At 39.2% G+C, this 23185-nt stretch overlaps 1 protein-coding gene across 1 annotated transcript in view; it reads right to left on the bottom strand.

The window, feature by feature from the left end:
* Cwh43 (cell wall biogenesis 43 C-terminal homolog) overlaps positions 1-22609 on the bottom strand; it is a 49096-nt gene extending 26487 nt beyond the window's left edge. The window contains exons 1-9 of the mRNA XM_027937953.2: positions 22567-22609; positions 20663-20854; positions 17129-17249; positions 16360-16514; positions 14042-14243; positions 12857-12945; positions 7270-7527; positions 4531-4656; positions 1759-1838 (exon numbers count right to left, since the gene is read on the bottom strand). Of these exons, the coding sequence (XP_027793754.2) occupies positions 1759-1838; positions 4531-4656; positions 7270-7527; positions 12857-12945; positions 14042-14243; positions 16360-16514; positions 17129-17249; positions 20663-20854; positions 22567-22609 (1266 nt within the window). The remainder of the gene's footprint in view (positions 1-1758; positions 1839-4530; positions 4657-7269; positions 7528-12856; positions 12946-14041; positions 14244-16359; positions 16515-17128; positions 17250-20662; positions 20855-22566) is intronic.
* Between the last annotated feature and the right edge of the window lie 576 nt (positions 22610-23185).

The following is a 23185-nucleotide window of genomic DNA, read 5'->3' as shown; positions in this document are numbered from 1 at the left end:
CTCATCCAGCAACATCCAATTCATTGGCCAATCCTATAAGCTCTACTTTCAAAACATATTCTAAGTCCTTCCTCTTCTCTCCAATTCCATGACCCCACACTTGTCAAAATCACCAGCATCTGTCACCTAGACCACTGAAAAAGCCTCTGGATTTGTCTTCCTGTCTCCACTCTCAGCCTCCTATCATCCATTCTTCCCAGAGTAACCAGTTGACATACATCATTTTCTTCACTCCTACTGGAGACATTCCACTGTGGCTTCTCTTCTAAGTAAAATGAACTCAGAACTTTTCACTGGTGAATCTGTGATTTGCCCTCCCCAGCCTCTCCAACTTCATCTTCTATCACTCCACCAAAGCCTTGCCCTGACGCTCCCCAGAGACACCAGGATGGTTCTCCCTCAGTCCTTTATTCATGTTTTCTATGTCTAAATATCAACTCTCTGAAAAACTTTCCTTTACTCAACTTTCAAGTTTCATTTTAATGTCACCTCCTCAGAACAGCCTTCTCTAACCATCCAAACTGTAACCCGGAACTCCATAATCCTATATTCTTCAGAGCAGCCTAATCTAAAATGATTGCTTTTCTTTATTTTTTCCTCTGAATACTATCTTCCATATTCAGTGCAAACTCTGGGAAGGCAGGGATCTCATCCAGTCTCTTTACCTCTGAATCCCTGGCCAGGGACATCAAAAGACATTCACTAAACATTTGCAAATGAATAAATGAATGAACAGGTATTAAATTCAATTCAAACAACTCTTTTCAAAAAGAATTCATGCACTAAGTAATAAAAAATTTTTTTAAAAAGAATTTCTGGTTGACATCTGATAGACATACGGTGCCATAATAAAAACTAACAACTACAGAGCCAAAAGAAAGAGATCAAGTAATGATGACCTACTATTATTTACTTGGTAAGAAAGAGTGACTGAGCAAGGCTCTGGGTTAGATCCCCAGCACTACCAAGGGTGTGGGGAAGAAGAGGAGGATGAGAAGGAGAAGAAGAAGAAAAATAAATAATTACTGAGTTCTGAATACACTCCAAGCACTCAGGTGGTGCTGACAGTACAGAAATGAACAAAGAAACATGGTCTCCACCCTCAGTATAGCTTTGTATTTAATATAGAAATTTCCCTGGTTGAACAGATTGCTGAAATGCAAAGTTAACTATACAATTCTATATTAGCCAAAACTGTAACTCTGACTGCATTATGAAATACAATGAACTTTTATGGAGCAGGTAGCAAGCACAACATTGCAATGGATTACTCTTGATTCTACTCACTTTTATAGAAGAAAAGGAGACATCAAAACATTTAGAACTACACATAGAGAGAGAGAAGAAAACTCCCATCCCCCATCAATACACAAGCTACTACTCATCATCTGCAAAATCGAGAACTGTCTGTAAGATTTTTTTTAAATCAAAGAATCTCACAATGCTCTCTTCAGAACTATCTACTAGTTATAAAATAATTTCTTATTTCATAGTAGGTAAATAATTAATGGTAAAAATAACACCACACCAAAAAATCATGAATATATCCCTCTGATATATTAGTTTATCCTACCTCAATAACACAGCTTCATAAAATAAGCCTATAAAACCATCAGTCTGTGATCCAGGGGTTAAGGAAATGGGATCCAGGATTCTAAAGCTAGCAGATCCAAGTATAGCATCCAACCAAAATAGTCTAAAATATATGTATATACACATATCATGTAAAATTCTATTTTAAAATGTTTAATTACTTACCCCTTTGCCCAATTTCCTCTCATAGGCTTTATGTCGTAGTCCTAATCCCAACAACCCCAAGCCAACAAGCAGCCACAAAACTAAACAGAAAGAAATAATTATCCAAAAGAAACTAAATTTGACTTCTTAAAAGTATTTTTTTTCCAAAATTCCTGACTCTATTGGCCAAGGAGTTTGTATGAATGTCTCCTTTTTGGTTTCATTTTTATGTGTGACATGCATACATAACCCACACTTTACATTCAGGTTTCAAAGAATATTCCCTAAACATGTTAGAAGGACCAAGAGCCTAAAGTAACCGTAAATCATAAAATCTACACAAAAACAAGTCTACACAAGCAGGAACCAGCAGGAAAAAAACAGTGCAGAATCAACCCCACAAAGACTTCTGATACTGGAACATTCAGAATCAGAATATGGAACAAGTATGCTCAACATGATTAGAAAATAAAAGAGGGCATTCCAAAGTATGACTAAAGAACATGAGACTAAAATAAGCAAGGAGAAAAAATTATAAAAAGAAAATCAAATAGACTTCTAGAAATAAAAATACATCATTATAATAACTAAAATCAGAAATTATGGACAAGATAAAGAGCATTTTAGACAAAGTTGAATAGAGAATTAGTGTAAACAGCAGCACAAAAACAGAGGTAGAAAAAAACAAAGTGGTTACAAGACCTGGAGAACAGAAGAAGGTCAAACACGCAACCAACTGGAGTTGAAAAGGAATGAGGAGAAAGAATGGGGAAGAGTCAATATTTGCAGAAATAATGCTGAAAATTTTCCAGAATTGATAAGAGACATGACTCTTTAGATTCATAAAGCCCAAAGACTTCCAAGCTAGATGGGGAAAAAATCCACATCCAGATATATTATAGTGAAATTGTGGAATACCAACACAGAGAAAAAGATTAAGGGCTGCCAGACACCAAAGACTGATTATTTCCAAAGGCGCAATAGTTACAGTAACAGATTGCCTATCAATAGCAAAAGTCAAACCACAAAGCAGTAATATTTTCAATGTGGTGAGATAAAAATAATGAACCACTTAAAAATAGAAATTGAAGATATAAATTCTAAACTAGAAAGAGGTGTGGTGGTGCTCGCCTGTAATCCCAGCAGCTCAGGAGGCTGATGCAGGAGGATCTCAAGCTCAAGGCCAGCCTTGGCAACTTCATAAGGTCCTAAGCAACTTAGCAAGACCGTTTCTCAAAATAAAAAATTAAAAGGGCTGGGGGGGGGGGTTTCAGTGGTTAAGTGCTCCTGTGTTTAATCTTTGGAGAAGAAGGAGGAGGTGAGGGGAGGAGAAGGAGAGGAGAAGGAGAAGGAGGAAGAAGAAAGGGAGGAATGGAGGGGGGAAAAAGAAAGTGGGGGAGGAGGGAGGGTGGAAGTGAAAGGAGAGGTATGAACAAAAAACAAAAACCTAATTGATACAAAAGATATCAAGAAGGAAAAAAAGTACCTGTGAAAGTGGAAAGTGAAAAGACAAAGATGATAGAAAGAAATTATAACACTAGAAAAATAGATTAAATTCAAATCAAAAGACAAAGTTTGGTTTTCTGGAAAAGGGAAACAATTAAAAGTTCAGAGGTTGCCAGGAGTATTTTGTTTTTTTGGTGGGGTGGGGGCAGAGGGGTTAACAGGTAGAGCACAGGGGGTACTTGGGGCAGCAGAACTCTTGTGAATGATGTTCTAATAGCAAATGCATGTTATACGTTTTCAAGGCCTACAAAATGCACAGCACCAGGAGTAAACCCTAATGTAACCTATAGACTTCGAGTGATTGGGGATTTGTTGACATAGCATTAAATATGACAAATCTATCACTCTGGTTAGTAATTTTGGTAGTGGGAATGGTTTACGTGTGCAGAGGCAGAAGGTATATGAGAATTCTCTGAACCTTCCATTCAATTTGGCTATAAACATGCAACTGCTCTAAAAAAAACAAAGTCTATTTTGTAAAAACTCTGAAGTAAATTTTTTCAAATGCCTGAATTTAATGAGTGACTAAAATAATTATAGTTCTTAACCAAAAAAATTACAAACAAAAACTGCCAGGTTCTGGTTTTAAGGGACACACCAAAACTTAACAGTATACACACAAAAAAACTCATCTCCCCTAAATTTAAATATGATATTTTCAAATGATGATGAAATATACATGATGTTTTTTAAACAGTCTCACTGCTTTGTGAAATATATTTTAGAGATGTTTTGAAAATCTATGTAGCTTTTTGTTTTCTCTTTATATTGTAGTGTTTTTGTCTCTTTTAGTAAATTATCAAGTCCCTGAGGGTAGAGATCATTATTCCTACATGACATTCAATAAATATTTTTATTTAATCCAATCCATTTTAAATGAGGCAGATATTAGACAGTGAATTTCATATTTGAGTGTCTAGTTCATCAACATTCCAAATATTAACATATTTAATCTCTCCAAAAGGAGAACAAAATAATGGAGAAAATAGACTCAACTATTACAACACAGCATTTTGAACATTGTACCTGTTAAACCATATTATATATGTTAGAGGTGAAATAAAGCTAGTAACTAGTATTCATAGTTGAAATGAGATATCAGGAACTTGCTTTAAATACTTTAAATTACTGAAAGAAAGTGGGAAATAGCTGTTAACATCATTAGTAAAATATTGCCAGTTGTTGAAGATAGGCGAAGGGTACATGAAGCTTCATTACATGCTCTAATTTCATGACTAAAAATTTGTATAATAAACATTTTTTAAAAGAATGTGAAATGATACTTACAAAGCATCATGTATTTTTCACTCTTTCTGAAAAGCATTTTAGGACTGTTTTTTGTTTGAAGAAGAAAGTCAAGGTTTTTCTTAGGACCAAATAACATATTTAGCCCAATAATGAACATCACGGTCCCTGTATAAAAGAGAAAGAATATATCAAAGGTTAATGTGAAAAATCCTTCCAATGGTAAATTCCAGGAAACAAAATTTCTTTTAAAAAAACATATTGTGGAAATTCAGTTATCGCATAAATTTATCTTAGTACCTAAGGGATTATTCTAGCAGTGTTCTCATGAATAGGGACAACCTTAATAAATCAGGTAGAGTTCTAGGAATCAAGCTCTATATGAGAGGAGGGATGGCCTTGAATTTCCCATTTCCTAGTTGCTGGGTTGCTGATGATGCTTATTACTGACTATTGACTGGGCAGGAACAGAGACATCCAAGGGAAAGGACCTTCTGAGCAGCTATAGGGGCTCAATTGACTATTTGCATACACCAAGCTGAGAAGCACAGTGGAGCATATGCAAGTTCTTAATACAGCAGTGCTGCAGTGATAATTCTACCCTGGGATGTGGACGACTCCGGGCACAGGGTCCTGCCCAGGATGCATGCCAGAATTCACAGTAGGCCAATGACAGGCCAAAAAAGTTGAGCTACGTTGAGATGTACTACAAGTAGCTTACATAAAAGTGTGCGTGATTCTAAAATCATATATAGTATGAATGCACATAGAGATATGGCACAAAATGTAAATGTCAAGTAAGAAAATGTCAAGTAAGAGTTAAGCTTAGATGGAAGGCTCGCAAAAAAAAAAAAAAGTTATGTTCAATGTTTGAGGAAACAGCAAGCAAAACCCAGAAAATAAATGTATACTAATTTTGGATATGATACAAATTCTTTTCAGTTGTATTAAAAGTGAACTCTGAACATTATCTTTGTTCCTTGTTTTTTATGATCTCACCAATATAATGTAACTCTTATCAAAAAGACCTTAGTTGTATGAAGCTGTAATAAGAAGTGTTCTGTAATTCCATACGGGAAGAAGAAACCCAAAAGCTAATCAGTCACAATGTTCTAAAGAGACAAATTTAGGCACAGAATGGCTCTTACTTTCTCATTCTTTCCACCTGGCAGACCCCTAAGCAAGTTGGCGTAAGAGAAAAGCAGGGCATTGGGCAGGAAAACAGAGCAGGACAGAGTACACCCACCTGGAAGAAACCAGAGAAATACAAAGTTCACAAAGCCAAGGTTACCACAGGGTAAATGCAGCAATGTATATCTCTAACAGGAGGGGAGCTGGGGCATTAACCAGAAATATCAAATTCTCAAAGGCTGTTTCTAAAATACAGCATGTTGCTTAATAACAAATCTTCCACAGTAGCCTGTCCTGACAGACGTCTAGTTTGTCGGGTAGGAGAGCTTCTGTGAAGAGGTACAGAGGAACTGGATGTAAATCCAGGGCACAAAGGAGGACAGCGACAGAACATGGCAGAAGCTACCCCTCCCGTGCAACACTCGTCCCACAGAATATTCACAACTATTTGTCTCATTCATCTGCAGTGTCTCCCCACTGGACTAAAGTCCCAGGTAGGCAGGGACACAGGTGTTTTCATTTCCAGCACCTGGCATTGTATCAGGAATATGGCTGGTGCATGAATTAACTCATTTTTGTTGTTGTTGTTTAATGAACAAGGGAACAAGTGGAAAAATGAATGTGCAAATAAATAAGGACTGGATCCCCATCCCCTCATTTTCTAATATTTTATTGTGGGAAAACTTGATATGTTTTACTTTAACTTTCAAATGATGAGCAACATTTAATTTGTGTATACCTGGTATACATCAGTAATTTTATTATTGCCAGAGACAACTTTTAAGATATTAAACTGAACAGCCGGGTGCAGTGGCACACGCCAATCCCAGCGGGCTGGGGAGGCTGCGGCAGGAGGATCTAGAGTTCAAAGCCAGCCTTAGCAATGGCTAAGCAACTGCTAAGCATCTGCTAAGCAACTCAGGGAGACCCTGTCTCTAAATAAAATACAAAATAGGGCTGGGGATGTGGCTCAGTGGTTGAGTGCCCCTGAGTTCAATTCCCAGTACCAAAAATAAATAAATAAACAAAAATTATATATATATATATTACACTGAACTAAGCTTGTGAGATTTTAATTTTGGCATGTGAGTTCATAACCACAAAAATGGGAAATGCATTTAATCCAGGATCTTGGAATTTACTATTTATACTAAGATAAATTTAAATATATATATATATATATATATATATATATATATATATATATATATATATATATACACATATACACTTACATATGTTTGTATTTATTAGTAGTAAAAATCTGGTAAATAACATTCAGGATAACTAAAAAAAAAAATCATAATCCCTAGGTATATCTATGAGCCTTCTATTGAAGCAACTTGAGCATCATAATCACACCTTTTCCTAATACTTTATTATGTATTAAATGTGTTTCCCAACCAATTCATTTAAGTGGCCTTCAGAATAATAAATGTTACTGAAATGTACTAATGACTTAAGAAATTTGCTTTTAATTTAAGATTTAGACATATTTCTAGGTTTTGTTTTTGCCAAGAGAATCGATTTTACTAAGACAGGAAGATCATCCTATTTGTTTTCACCAGTCCTGTTAAGTGCTAAATCCTGGCAAGTCCTCAGGGTATCTTCCAGCAGATCCTGTAATCCAAAACTTTTAAATGCACTCACCCAAAAGCACGTCAGATCTTTCTCTAGTGTAAACACCTCCTGGGACAAACTTAAAGGCTGTGCACCATGCACAGAAAAATATGTCTAGAACATAAACCACCATGGCAACAGTCATGGTTTCTCCAGGGCTTGTCCCCGAGCTAACCAGGTGTTTAAGCACTTGAGGCCACATGGATCCAGTGAAGATGGCCAGCACACAGCCAGAAACAGCAGCTGCCCACGTGGGCAGGTAAAGGAGACCCACAGCTGAAGCTGTTCCTGTGTGAGAGAGAAAAGAGGAAAGTGTGAGTCAGATGGGAAGGCAATGAAGTGCTAGGATAACCCGTTTATAGCCTTTTAGAGGCAGAAGGGACCTTAAGGGTGTCCTGCTTCAATCTCCAGACAGATGAGAAACAAGATCCAGCAAGGTTAATGCCATTTGTTCAAGGTCACACATCAGTTACCCATATGACTGGAGGTGGAATGGGTCTAGTAAGTTTCAGTCCAGTGCTATTTCTTCCAGAAAAGCAGGGGAGAAGAGGAGGAATAAATAATTGGTGTTATGATCCTACCATCAATAAAAACTAAAATTATCCACAATACCAAAAATATGTTCATTAAATTTAACCAACCAGATATAAGAAAGTCAAAAACATGTACAGTTGGGAGCCAGGATTGTGGCTCAGTGGTAGAGTACTTGCTAGCATGTGGGAGGCACTGGGTTTGATACCCGGTCCCAAATAAACAAACAAACAAACAAATAAATAAATAAATGGTATTTAAAAAAGAAAACACGTACAGTTGATTTGATTTCTAGAACATTTTTGTTGAGCCACCTTCTAAAGGAATTTCTACCTATCTAAATGCTGCCCTTTGTCCTATAATATGTACACGGGCTTTTCCAACTACACAGCATCAAAAGAAGATGTGACTTAGTGATGTAGCAACTTTGCAGTCTGTTCATTTATTATCCAACTATCATGGCAATACAATGGTTCATGGCTTTCCCCAGGTTTGTCTCTGAGTTAAAAGGTGTTAGAGGTTGGGCATCCTGCTTGGTTCACAACAGGCACTTAGCAAATATTAGTCCGTTGAGCCAATAGTGAGGTCATATAACATCTCACCCAAATCCTGTAAAATCAGAAACAGCATTTTAGGTCTACCTCACTGTGGAACCATTGACACAAGACCTTCTCATAGATGATACAGCATTTTTGAAACAATTCAATCACTGTTGTATACCTAGGACCCATCTTTCAATGCATCTACAACAGGCTCTTCACTGCTCAGGGTAGTAACTCCAGGAACAGGAGAGCAGAAAGTGGCTCCAGATAGCTTCTTTAAAAAAACAAACAAACAAAAAAAAGAACTACAAAAAAAAAAAAAAAAACTTTTATTTTGTTTATTTATTTATTTAAAAAATTTTTTTGATTAGACACAATATCTTTATTTTATTAGTTTATCTTTATGTGGTGCTGAGGATTGAACCCAGTGCCTCATGCATGCTAGGCAAGCACTCTACCACTGAGCCACAACCTCAACCCCTCCAGATAGCTTCTTAATGTCCCATGGCTCAGCACCATCACAGGACAATACTGTGTGGCTGTCAGTTCATCCTCACTTTAAAAAGGAACCTCACTCAGATGTCCATGAGAGCCAGATTCCAGGGTCCTCGATAATTCATGGAGCTTAACTCCATGGTGAGACCATCAAATACTTCAAATATACTCCACAATGGTGATTTTTCATTTTGAAATAAAACAACTGTAATGCCTAGTTGCTAAAGACATTTGTAAAATTCAGAACTACAAAGAAGCAGTTTAGGGTTACCTAAGACTCAGATGACCACAGCCAATACTTCCATGTATTTTTCCTCAGTGTTTTCCTATGGGTTTAGAGAAGTAAATAAATGGAATTGTACCTGACCTTTCCCCTACTTCCTCTCCCAAGAAGTTCACGTTCTTGATTATGTATTTATTTTGCAGGTTCTTTAAAAGTGACTTTGGTCCCCATGGGTCCAAGGATGATGCATGACCGTAAGGAGGAAGAGATGAAATTGGTAGAGGCAACAATTTTACATAAATGGAAGTGTACATGACATTAAGGATTAAATGCTGCTTTTTACGATTTTCTCATGTTATTAATTTTTCTAAATCACTTTTATGTGTATGCAATACTCCACTGGATAAATATACCACCAAACATGTAAACATTTTCCTATCAGCCATTTGTAAACTTTCCAGTGTCAAGGATTTAAAAACAACATTGTGATGACTATCTTTCTCTGACAACAAATCTCTTACCGCATCTCTGATTATGTCCATAAAACAAATTCCTAGCAGTACAACCTGCATCAAAGGGCAGAAGCATTTTAAAGCTGTTGTCATGAACAATTGCTGCCCTGAAGGTTGTACCAGGCTTTACTGCCTCCAAAAAACTTGCTGAAATATCCACTCTTTTGAAACTCTGCCAAAATTATTTCTTTCTAAAATTCTTTACCAAATGTATGATGAAAATAGTAGGATGTTTTATATTGCTCCTGCCCAATTATTAGTGAAATCGAATTTTTCCTGTTTACTAGTTTTCAATGTATATTATTTGTTTGTTTGTTTGTTTGTTTGGTATCAGGGATTGAACCCAGGGGTACTTAACCACTGAGCCACATCCCCAACCCTTTCTATATTTTATTTTGACACAGAGTCTTGCTAAGTTGCTCAGGGCCTTGCTAAGTTGCTGATGCTGGCATTGAGTTTGAGATCCTCCTGCCTCAGTCTCCCAAGTCACTGGGATTATAGGCATGTGCCACCACACCTGGTTTCAATGTTTATTTTTTTTTAAAAAAAAAAAGGGTGCTAACTTGATATTCGGGTCTAAAGATGTTAGAATGTCTTGGTCATCTGTCTTACTGCAAAGAATTATTAAATTTTTCTTGACTGTTATTGCTTTTATTTTTAATTTAGTTTCTATCTTAAAATAGGTTTTTTAGTTTTAATCAACTAAAATTGTATTTTTAAGTTCAAGAAGAAATGATACAAAATAAATGGGACATCTGACCCATCACCCACTACTTTTTGTTAGAGAAGGCAAACAATGTTAGCATTTACTTCTACACCTTTCCAGAGATGTTCAAGGCAGACAAAGAAGTACATAGGCATGTCTATTCCCCTTCCTTTTTGCACACTAGTGGTAATACACAACACACACCATTAGTCATTTTGCCTTTTGCACTTTGTATGTATATCCTAGCTTGTTTGAGACTAAGCCCTTCCAAATAATCCTTCCCAAATCTTTACATCCAAGACATCAAGCAGAATTAGCAGTAATAGATACCTAATAATGTGTTGAGAACTGACATGTTAATTTTTAACAGACTGAGTTTTTCATACAAGAGAGTTACATGCACATTGTGGAGTGCACCAGGGCCTTATCAGTGCACTTACTACATCTATGCATTTTTCCTAACATAACTATTAATTATTTTGTTAATTTAATTGAAAGCTCCTATATCTTTGCTTTTATTAAGTTCTTTGGTCTCCACCATAATTAATGTCATGCCAAGTCCTCAGCTGGATTGTAAACTTAAATATATGATGGGAAAATATGATTCATTTCACTACATTCTGTTTTATCATGTGGTTTTTAAAGATGAATCACAATGAAAATGGGCACCACCTTAGATAATTCAGTGTAATCTCCTACTTATTTCAGGTGAACAGGTAATCAGAAAGGGAGATGAAGCTCATGGATTACAGCCCTGGTTTCCTATACTTAAAATAGCCTGTGGCTAGAGGCCTTAAATCTGCTTGCCTTTGGAGTCTTTAAAACTACTATTTAATACTCCAGAGAGACAGCAAAACTAGATTAGGTTTGACTCTCAAAGATATGATCTTACTTATCTGGGGAAATAAGGATAAGACTATATTTTCACAGTTTTTCTATTCTATATGTTTTTGTGTCCCTTTGTTGTCCCAGGTTCAAAACAAAGCTGCTACCTATCAACCTGCCCAATAAACACTTTGCTTATATTTTATTTTTTTTTAAAAAAAGGCATGCTTTAAATGCTGAACAAACTTTTGAAGCGTTTCAATCTCCTTTTCCAAGTTGCATACAGATTAATAATTTAGGGCTGGGGATATAGCTCAGCTTATAGAATGCTTGCCATGCGTGCACAAGTCCATGGGTCCCTGGGTTCAATCCCCAGCACCACACACACACACAAAAAAAAAAAAAAAGGAAAGAAAGAAAGAAAAAGATTAAGAAATTAAATATGTTCATTGCAAACAAGGTATTAACAAAGTTATCTGGCCCTCTTCCCCAGGAATCCCATGTAGCAGCTCTTTGAGGAGAAGGTTCCACCTACACACACACACCCACTTCCAGAGTCCAAATGGAATGTCTACCAGAAAACACACCAGCAAGTACAAACAGCTCCACATGACTGCAACTGTGCTCATTCAGCTCCAGGAGGAAGAGGACCTGGCCAACCTCATTAAGTTAGCAGCCCATTTTGATTACACTTACATTTCCATGTAAGGCTGACGGTGGGTACTGTGACATGCAGAAATCACGGTATTTCTCATTCCACATTTTCTATTACTGATACAGTCTCACAGTATCAAGAGCAATACCATGAATTGCCTGCTTAATTAATATGTAAAAGAACATCTCACAGAAAGCCAATATAGTATTTGCTCTCTAAAAGAGTGGGAGATGTTTACTTAATGCCAATAATTTAAGTGAAGGAGGAGGAGTGGCATCATTCGATCAAAGGAAAATAATGCAATGCTCCCTCATGTTCACAAGGACTAAAAGGAGAGTGGGAGAGGGCCACCAACACTGATTATTGTCTTCTTTTACTGTGGCCAACTAAGTAGTTTGTGAAGTGTATTTGGTGGGATGGTATAGAAGATCAAACCCAGAGTGACCTTTTTTTATGTTTAAATTAAATTTATTAGTATTTATTAACTGTTTTAAATTGTATTTGTTCATATTTTTAATTTTTTGTGGCACGTACCAGTACAACAGCCTTCATTAATATTTCTGGAATCATAAAGGGTGTGACTGGGAAGAAATGGCCTGGGTCTTTGTAAAAGCATACATGACCCCAAAGATGGGTTAGAAGAATGTGGAACAAAACTGTCACATGGAAAAGAGAAAAGGAAATGGAACTTCACTATGGAATCTCAAAAAAATCTGGGGGGGATTTCTAAAAAAACAAAGAAGCAAGCAAAATTAGAGGGCAAGGGATATCTAGCACTTAGCAACTGGTGATATATATAATCCTTCATTGCCTCAAAAAATGTGCTAAGTGCATTTGGGTGTTGTATAGGTATTTTGAAGGGAGGTGTGTAGTTATGGCAATGCTGCTTGGGCAGGGATGGGACAGGTGAAGTGAAGTGGAGTAGGAAGAATCAGGAACCTAGAGCAGGTAGTCACTGGAGACCTTGGTAACACCTGGGTTATAGTTGTCTTGACTGGTTGTAACAAGCCATTTGGCAACAGTACATATCGCGTGGTGGCATCTTCCTTCCATCTTCTTGCACAGGCTTACAAATAAACTACATAACCAGGCTCAATGGTGGCATATCTGCAGGTGAATCCCACATACCTGTAACCCACCAGATGAAACCAGAATTAGGAAACCACGAACAAGCTGAGAGCGTCAGTCCACTTGCCAGGCTCAGCAGAACTGCACCTCTGTAAAAAAAAAAAAAAGGAAAGAAAATGCTAGAAGACATTTCATGCTACTAATATGTCATTGTTTCAATTACAAAACTGAAATATACTTGCTACCTCTAGGTACATCCAAGAGGTAATACAAGTCTGAAGCAACCAGTGGGCAATGAGACAACTGGTAGACAACATTATATGCCTGAGGCATACTGAAGTATAAAAACTCTGACTTCAGAGAAATGGCACTGTGGTCTTTCATAGTCAAGGTAAACACAATAATGGAGTTTTCTCATAAATTAGAGTCCATACTGGTCATATGACATTTTAAATGACTCTGCCAAAGACCAAAAGAAAAAAAAAATCTTTGGCAATAGTTCCTATGTCGTTTGCCATTTTTCTTTCTTTTCTTGACCTCAGTACTGCAGTTGGTGCATTCCTGATGCCAGTGTCAATTTGATCAATAACTGACAGTTACATGATTTTTAAAACAGCCACAAACTATTTCATTCTTTTTCCACTTTGGCAAAACATTGGAGGAGGGGGAAAAAAGAATTTAATTCAATTAGGGAGATATCCAGAAGCAAGAATAGCTATAATACAGCACTCGATTAAGTAGCTATAATATAAATTAAGCTAAAAATAGTACTTAATACATACTAAGCACCATTTTAAGATTTTTATCTGTGTTATTATTCATTTAATCTTCGCAGGTCTGTAAGGCAATTGTTACTATTATGTCCATCTGGCTGAGAGAGCGTTTTGCCATCAGGCACTGAGGTCTCTCTACCATATGCCCGTAACTGCAACACAAGGGTCTGGGGGAAATGGGCAGCAATGCTGTCCCTTCCCTGCCATGGAGGAGACTCTTTGGCATGGGGATTTCCTGAAGTGACTGTGCAGAAGCTTTGGGAACCTCTCAGGCACAACCTTCCCTCTCCCCTTATCTATTTTGCCACAGCCCAATACCCTCTGGCTCCTCATCTCCAGCGTTCATGATTATTCAGGTAACATCTCTGATATCTAGGGAGAATGGATATGAAACAGCAGGCTAGCAAAGGAGAAATGTCTTCAGACAGCCAGGACTGCCATGTTCTTGACTGGCTTCCAAACCCAAACTCACCCAAATGGGTTCGGATGTGGCCCTGGGTGGGGATGACCACTCACTGCCCATCTGGAAACAAGTGAGACCTCTCCAAAGACCCAGTGAGTGACGAACAGGAGGCTACCAAAGGCAGCACCGGCCAGCAGCTGGGTGGGTCTAGAGGGCACGCCTCTGGCCACCTCACCCGTCTTCTTCCCCTCGGGTTTGCTGCAGTCACCATCTAGAAGATTTTTAAAGAAATGAAAAAGGGCCCGTTACATGGAAATTTACCCTCTCTACTTAACAGACTTTCAACCAGGAGAAAATGGTGTCTGGCTTTAAGAGGCTTTCTCTAGAAGGGGAGGTGAGACATGCAACTATGATACAAGGCAGAACGCATGCGGCTGTTCTGGCAGAGATGATTTCTGGCAGGCTAGATAAGGAATGGTTTAGGGAAAACAGATATTTTGGAATTTGACAAGTAAAAAATGCAGAAAGCTACCGATGTTATAAGAAGTTAACAGATTGAGCAAAAATATACACTGAAAAAGTGAATGACATGTTCAGGAGACAAATGTCATCCAATTGGAGTGAACTTTTCCAGTACATTAGGCTGCTTCCTCCCAACAGGGAGTGTGTGTGCCCAGAGTTATAAGTGTACATTGACTGGGCAGTTACTATGTGCCAAACCCTCTCCTGAGCCTTTTTTTTAGTAACTCACTCAATCTTTACAACAACTTTATATGAGATTAATACTAATATCCTTTAACAGATTAGAAAAACAGGCCCAGAGAGATACTAACTTGCCCAAGATCACACAGGTAGTACTGAGAGATACAGGCTGGAGTTTAAGCAGTGTGGTTCCTTAACTCTGTCATACAGCCATAATTCATGGTGCTGTCACCAAGAGTCTCCAATTCATCACAGCAAGGTCTGCACACACACAAATAACAACTAAAGAAAAGACTAGCAGGAGAGTATCTGTACAGGAACAGAGAGTCTAGTGGGCTTTGTGACTGTGAAGCCTCTGCAGGGTAGGAGGCAGAAGGGTCTGCCTAGGAGGCTGGCAGAAGAAAGCGATTCTGGTAAGAATGGGATCAGAGGAAGGAGAAGCAGGCTGAAAGCAAAGGTGATGGGAATGGGGTGGAAGGGATCAGCTAAGCAGAGAGTCTTCAGAGAAAAGAGTCATCCAAACTGAATTGGCAGTAAGTATGAGTGTGACTTCATCCTTAGGACACAACAACTCTTCAAATTGAACAACAACAACAAAGAATACATCTGGTATATTCAGAGATCCTGAACAAGCCAGTGACGATCTGATTTTTGGAAATGGGGGCACAGGACAAATCCAGAGGAAGAGATGGACACCCAGCAAGAGAAAAGAAAGAAGAAAAGCCAAGTCAGGGGATGTAAGCAGTCCTTTGAAGGCCTGATCATTACCTGGTTGTACCTGAGCCATGTGCTTCCGAATTTGCACACCCACACATAAGTGTTTTATGAAATATAAAACATACATTAGGGGACTAGACTGAGCTCTAATGTTCTAATATTCAAGTCATGTGACTCATTTACTTGCTTAATTTCCCCCATTTTGTTACCTCTGTTTCATGCCGAGACTGAGGCCGGAGGGGAATCAGACAAGCACATTTTGTTCATGCTGAGCCAATACTCTCCACACCTGCGTTAATCTGTGCAGCTTCTCCTTGTATTTACAAAAGAACAGTGACTCACTGAGAGTTACACAAAAAGCCAGGAGCAAGTTAATTAGAATCCAGTAGCACTTGTCCTCTCTTTTCAGAAGAGTCTCAAGTTGGCCTAGGAAGCAACTCCCAAGCTGTGTATCTGCATATCTCAGACAAAGTGAGCTCCAGTAAAAGCCAGTCGATTTGAATAATGCTCTGAATGTGTAAGATTTGCTTCCTTTTCAAGCTTCAGATTTGATACTTCAGATTCCTGGGTAAAAACCAGGTAGTTGCCACTCCCATAAATCCCAGTAACTTCCCCACTGTACAGTTGTACTGGGGCCAGCGTGAAGGTGGAAGATGGAAAATACCAGCAACAGAGGCCAGTCCACAGGAAGAAGAAGGAAGACAATACGTGACCTGTAGGTATAAGACCTGGTTCTAATCTCCCATCGACTTTGTGGTACATGCCACTGATGGGTTTTTTGTTTTTCCCATCTGTGCTATCAAGAACAGGTATCTTCTGCTGAGATAACAGCTCAATGGCTTTGTTACTATTTCAGAGTGGGGGAAAGCAACTGAAATGGAAGTACATTTCCACTCATACTACATTCATACAGAAAAGACAAACTCTGCAGGAGAGATGATCCTGGAATAAGTTGAACACATGTTTACCTGTGCCAATGCGATCAAGTGTGGCTATCATACTTAATGCCAGGATCACTCTGTTGGACATCTGACAACTCCAGACTGGATTTAGTGAAGTATACCATATGCGGAGGACGACAAGAAGAATCTGTCCTAAAATAAATCCCCAGATTCTGTGGTACCTGCAAGTGCAAAAGTATTTTTAAAAACTTCCCAATGGGAATTCAAGGTACTACGTCCATTGTGAATTTGTTTCATAGAATGAGTATCTGAAATTGTCTTGTTGGTAATATGTAGTAATATACTTGACTTAGCCTTTATTTAGCCCATTACCTAGGCAACTTGTTATCATTCTTTAGTTCTCAAAACATTACTAGGGCCTTGCATAGTGGAACACACCTGTAATCCCAGTTACTCCTGAGGCTGAGGCAGGAAAATCACAAGTTTAAAGCTAACCTCAGCAACACAGTGAGACCCTATATCAAAAAAAAAAAAAAAGGACTGGGTATGTTGCTCAGTAGTAAAGTGTCCCTGGATTTAATTCCTAGTACTAAAAAAAGAAAAATATTACTGGGGCTGCAAGTGTAGCTCTGTGGTAGAGCATGTGCTTAGCATATGTGAGGCCAAAAAAGAAAAAAAAAGTTACTGAGATTGATGGCAAGTTCACATCCTCTTTTGTGAAGAGGAGGCAAAGGTCATATGAAAAGTAAAAACTACAACTTGGAACTCCTGGCCCCAAGTTTCCCTTTGGTAATTGTACTTGTTTGTCCACAGATGCATAAGACATGAATCATACCTTTGCAAACCACTTCCTGACCACCAAGTCACGCTGTGCACTATCAGTGAGGAAAACACACCAAGTGCAAGGAACACCAGCCGAAGGATGGCATTTGGAGCCTGGAAGGAGGCTAGGCCGCCTACAAAAGAGTAAGGAGAGCTGAAAATTTCCAGCAAGAATGCATTGCCACTCAATGATCCACATTCAATAAATGTCAGGTCTGACCCCATCTTTATATTCAAGAGAGTTAGTCAATAATTATATACCCATCTTTTAAAATATTTTTAAAATATCGTTCACATGCCATACAATTCACCATGTTAGAATACAGAAATCACTAATTTTTCGTGTATCCACAAAGCTATGCAACTATCGCCACTAAACCCAGAACATTCACATCACCCCCCACCAAAATATATATATAAATAAATAAATATAAATATATATGTATGTATATAAATACAGGTATGTATATGTAACAGTCACTCCCCCAATTCTCTCCATTCCCTCTTCTCCCATGCCCAGCCCCTTAGCAATCACTACTCTTCGGATTTTTCTTATTTGGGGCATTTCATAAATAGAATCATATAATATGTGGCCTTTCGTGTCTGACTTCTTTCTCTAAGCATAATGTTTTCAAGGTTCATCTGTGCTGCAGCTTGTATCAGTACTTCACTCCCTTTTATGGCTAAGTAATGTTCCATTACATGGATATACTGCACTTTGTTTATCCATTCACCATCTGATGGACATTTGGGGGCTCTTATGAATAATACTACTATAAACATTTTTGTACAAGTTTCTGTGTTAACATATGCTTTCATTTTTTTCATGGGTACATGCCAAGCAGTGGAGCTGCTGGGTCATATGATAACTCAGTTTAACATTTTGAGGACCTGCCAAACGGGTTCCCAAACCAGCTGTACCATTTTACATTTCTTACATGTCTGCCAGGGATAGAATGAAAGTTCCAAGTTCCCTACATCCTTGCCAACACTATTATTGTCAGTCTTTTTATTATGGCCATCCCAGTGGGTGAAAATATTTATGGTCAAAAATAATCTAAGTCAATGAGTAAGAACTAGTTTCATAGTTAATTCCATAGTAATTATCTAAAATATCTGAGATACCAGAGGTGAGATTGAATGTAACACTCAGACCTTCTCTGTGGCTATGTGAGAATCCTTTAGGATACTAAAAGCAGAGTTTCTTCCTGACCTTGTGGAGCATTTGAAGGGAAATCATGGCTAACTGCAGCCTCTGTTTAGCATCAACAATGTTCTGTGGTCACCTGGAAGAATGCCTGGCGGAGAATGGCCTCTTCATCTCAAGTGACTTCCCCTATCACTTTCTTAAATGCAGATCTACTTCCGCTCAAAGTGCTAGGTTTTCATGGAGGGAGGAGGTGAAAAGAGAATAATAGCAAGCATCACAATCATATAATAACCATCTGAAACTTATTTATTCTTATATCCCTGATAGTTACTAGAAGTTACTGAAAAGAACTGAACTTAAATAATGAAAACCTTTTCCAGCAACTGCTCAGTTGGTGGCTTTGTAAGTGAGCCCACAGGGCCAGTACTGAGCAAAGGCGATGAAAGACACTAATAAATCACTCCCCGAGAAGCCAACCTGGAGTGGAAGGAGAAAATGAATCTTGCAAGGCTGAGACCACAGTGATTCATATAAGGATACTGGGTAAGCCAACAGCAGTTGAAACCAGTTACCGTATACTCAGTTCAGGGTGGAAAGCTTCACTTCTATTACTTCCAGAGCTGAAAATTTCATGATCTACAAATTTAACATGTCTTTCAATGCCTATGGATGCCATCTTTGTAAAAGGCACTGTTTCTAGGAGTCTTTCCCACTATTCTTTCTGAGCTGTTTTTAAAAAACAAAAGTTTTACACCTTCACTGGGAACCATAGAACTCACTGCACTGTATTCTGCCATCTTCAGGAAATGACAGACAGACAAACATAGCAATGTCCTAGTGATTCCTGGCACTGCTTCTGAAAAAGTCAAATGACTGTTTCTAGACAGAACATACAGCATGATTCATGAACAAATGCCACACACAAATCTCAGAGACACTGAGTTATAACAGGAGCGCAAGAAGTCCAGAGCTGTTAGTTATGGGTCCAACCAGCCTGGAGTATGGCATTTTTTTTCCTTTGAAAATCTATTCCCTGTAACTCATGTTCTTACTTTTTTACCACCAATACTACTCCAAGCTTTCTAAATATTTATTAATATGAAAAAACCCAGTTCTTTATGATATCAAGTATACATTTAAATTTTTCACTATTTTTTTCGCAATATAATATATTCAAATTCAGAATTCAAAGGGATAGAGTGCAAACTTCCCTCTCCAGTTCTGTCTTTTGGTACCCAATTCTCCACCTGAGTGGCAACTAAAATGCTACCATTTTAAAATCCTTTTGGAGATATGTAATGCATGTTCAACCAAGTAATAAATATATTTTCACCCAAACATTTTAAAATAAAGGTTAACATTCTATAATAGACACTATTTAAAACAACCCTTTCTGCAAAATATATTTTGAAGAACATCCCACTTCATTACATAAATAATATTCTCTCATTTGTGCTGCATAATATTCTGTAGTATTCCAAGTTTCATAACTATAATCCAGTTAACCTGTCCTTAGAGAGGACACTTATGTTATTTCTAGTCTTGCTATTATAAATATCCCTGCAATATTTAAATATCATGCCAAGTTTACCATGTGAGTTCATCTGTAGGATATATTCTATAAGTGGAACTGCTGGATAAAGGTTATATACAGATTTGTAATCTGAACAAATACTGCTAAAGTACTCAATATAGAGGTTGTGCCAATTTACATGCCCAACAGTAATGCATGAGTACCTGTTTTCCCACCCTTATGATTCACTACAGTCACGTTCTATTCTTGACCAATCCATTTGGGACACTACAGATAAATATGTATGTGCATAATTTATTGTCTATATATTTTATTATAGCTTTTAAAACTGATTTTATTTTCTTTCCAGTGACTAGGCATATTTTTGCTCCTTTTCTAGTGAATTGGTCTTTTTTTTTTGTCATTGGTTTGTAAAAACTCTCTATATTAGGGAAATTAGTTGAGTAAGAGTTGCAAATAGTTTTTCTATGCTGCTGTTTGCTTGTATGGTATTTATCATGCATAATTTTTGTGTTTCTTATGCAGTATTATTTTAAAATCTTTCCAATAGTTCCTAAGTACCGAGTTATAGTTGAAAAGAAAAACACACTATATTCAAGAGTTGACCTTTCTTCAACATATCCTTATCCTCCTTTCAGTGATTTTTTTTTTTTAGGCCCTTCCAATCTGGCAGAAATGTCAGAAATGTAAAGCACATTGACTCTCAGTCTAATCTTCCAATTTTATTAAAACTCTTCTATGGTGGTAGTAAGGGAAAGAAAACTCTTATGTTTTGTTCATTCAGTCCTTCAACCTGCAATGAAGAGTCTACATTATTTCACTTGATCTTTAACTAAAAAGGAAAACCTTAAAGAAACACTTACCTACAGTGATGATCCTAAGCAGGGTTAGCATCCACTTCTTATTAGCCAGCTTCCAGAAAGGAGTAATTATTAGGAGTGCTGGAGAAAGAGAGACTATGCCAAAAACTTCAAACCCAGTGAGCTCCAGTGTTTGCAGGGGAAAGTAATAGATCATCGGTCCTAAGTCATGGTAGAGAGACCAAGAACCATAGCCTATAGAAAAAGTTGAGAAGAGAGTGAGTTATGACTTTGGCATTGTTTCCAACAGTGGCTCTCCACTCCACTCCACTGCCAGCCTCCTTCCTCCAGCTTTAACTGGGCCATAATTGGGTACAGTAACAGAATTCCTTCCCTATTGGTCAGGCCCTGGTTGAGAATGACTTCCTGCTGTCGTATCCCCTACCCATACTCTGTTCATTCTTTAATCATGCCACATTCCTGTAGATGTTTCCTTTAGTTAGTTAAGTCCTCTTATCTTGATCATCTGAGCTGATTCTGGCTTCTGGTCAGGACCCTGATTGATAAAATTCCCTTACCTAAGTTGACCCATACACATATAATGTTAAATATTCAAAAAATCAAAAAGAGCAGTTAACAGCAGGACACCCCCTCCCACCTCAACAACTACATCCAAAGCTCTGTAGTAAGGCAATAATCATTTTCTTGCAAGTAGATCATTTAAAACTAGCCCTTAAGAAGTGAGGCAGGGTGGCTGGAGAACCCCCATCTAAAGTCAGACACACCTCTCTGCCAAGGACTTTGTACAATAATGACGATTAACACTCCTGGGTGCTCACTAGGCACTAGGGGGATTAACAAAAATCACCTCTTTTTCCTCACACAACCTTATGTCCAATGACATGGAAACCCTTTCTATGCTCTCTTACAAATGCAAAAAACTAATTAAACAAGGACGAGACAACACAACATATAAACAAAATCCTGAGACTCTGGTTAAGATGCAGAAGTACCAAATAGCCACGTGTACTCAGACCCAGCAATCTGTTTCCACATTTGCTCTCTTACCACTAGATGTGGTACCTTTCTCTCAAGTTACTTCTCAAACTCCCTTTCTTAATTGAAGATATAGGACTTTAAACCACCTGGCAGAGTTGTTAGACCTGAATGAGATGAAGTACCGAGTCCTAGCATCAGAGGAACCTACTCCATCTCCCAACTTACAAGATACAATGCGGGGCAGAGTCTGAGGCTCTCTGAAAGCTACCAGCTCCCTGAAAATCAGGCTTTCAGAAGGGCTCCCTGCCAGCCCAGAAAGATCCTTGTTTGTTAATGAACAGAGAGGTGCTAGTGATTTCCCAAACGTCAAGGTACTCTGATTTAAATCATATAGTTCCAACAGAACTACACTAGTAAGTCCTTGGTGTTTTTTTGCAAAACTGGTAACTGAACAAACAAGACTCCAGTCGGATGCTTTTCACCAAATGCCCAAGGGTACAGCCCCCAACCATCAAGGCCACTTGGCAACTCTGCCCGGGATTCACCTACAGTCCCTGGGGAAAACCGGTGTCCTTTTCCTTGGGAAAGGTAAAGTTCAGTACTGGTTAAAAGTTAAAAATAACGGGTGGGAGATTGCGGGAGACTGTACAGGCGATGCGAGTTCAAAACCTACACCTGGTGAATCTGCGCCCCTCGGACGCCATCCCAGAGCTGCGTGGGAACTCAGAAAGCACCCTCTTCCGCGGGCGCCTCGCCGAATTCTCGGCTTTGGAACCTCAATGTAGGTCTTGTCTTTTATTCCCTTCTGCAGCAAAAGTTCCCAGGGGACGATAAGCATCTCCATTCTGGGCCCGGAACGTGCTCTTCTCACTGCCCGACCTCAGCCAATCGGGTAGAGCGCCGCGGCTCCAGGGAGGTCCAGGGGAGCAGGCACCACCCAACACGCGGCGAGGACAGCCTCGGCTTACCCAGAAGGGTCTCCAGGAGGATTTCTCTCCACAGGGAGGGCATCGCCGCCATGCGGAAGGGAGTGGCGCTATCTAAAAAAGCCCCCTGGTCGGAGCCGTCGTGCGCGCGCTGCGCTCCCCGCCAGCCGCTGCGTCCTCCCAGACCCGCGTCTGCACTCCAACTCCCCTCCCTAGACTACTGCCCGCGGGTTCGCCAGGCTCCCGGCCGGCGTGCAGATCCGAGGCGGGGTGGAGCCCTGCTAGACGGTCCCCTTCCCGCCACACCCAGCCCAGCCTACGCGGCCCGACGCCACCTGTGCGATCTGCGCGGGTGCGGGCGCCTCGGGACCCAGCGCCGAACTGGCAACGCCACCGCCTCTGCCCACGCGACTGTTAAGGACAGGAGTCCCAGTACCAGGACCTTCGGACTCGGACCCGCCATAGGGCCAGAAGTAGGTTGGCTGGCCCACAATCAGGGCAGCCCCCAGGCTGGAGCGCTGCCTGCGTGCAGGAGGGAGGGAGCTAGAGCAACTCGGAATCGGTGATGTCCTTGTTTGAACCAGTCCTAGGAGGGTGCATCGCTAGAAGTCAGAGAGGAAGGCTGGAGACCCAGATGGGGCAGCCTGAGCAGGGGAAGAGA

This window comes from Marmota flaviventris, chromosome 7 (assembly GCF_047511675.1).
Source record: "Marmota flaviventris isolate mMarFla1 chromosome 7, mMarFla1.hap1, whole genome shotgun sequence".
NCBI lineage: Eukaryota > Metazoa > Chordata > Mammalia > Rodentia > Sciuridae > Marmota > Marmota flaviventris.
This window is presented reverse-complemented; position numbering and strand designations above follow the sequence as displayed.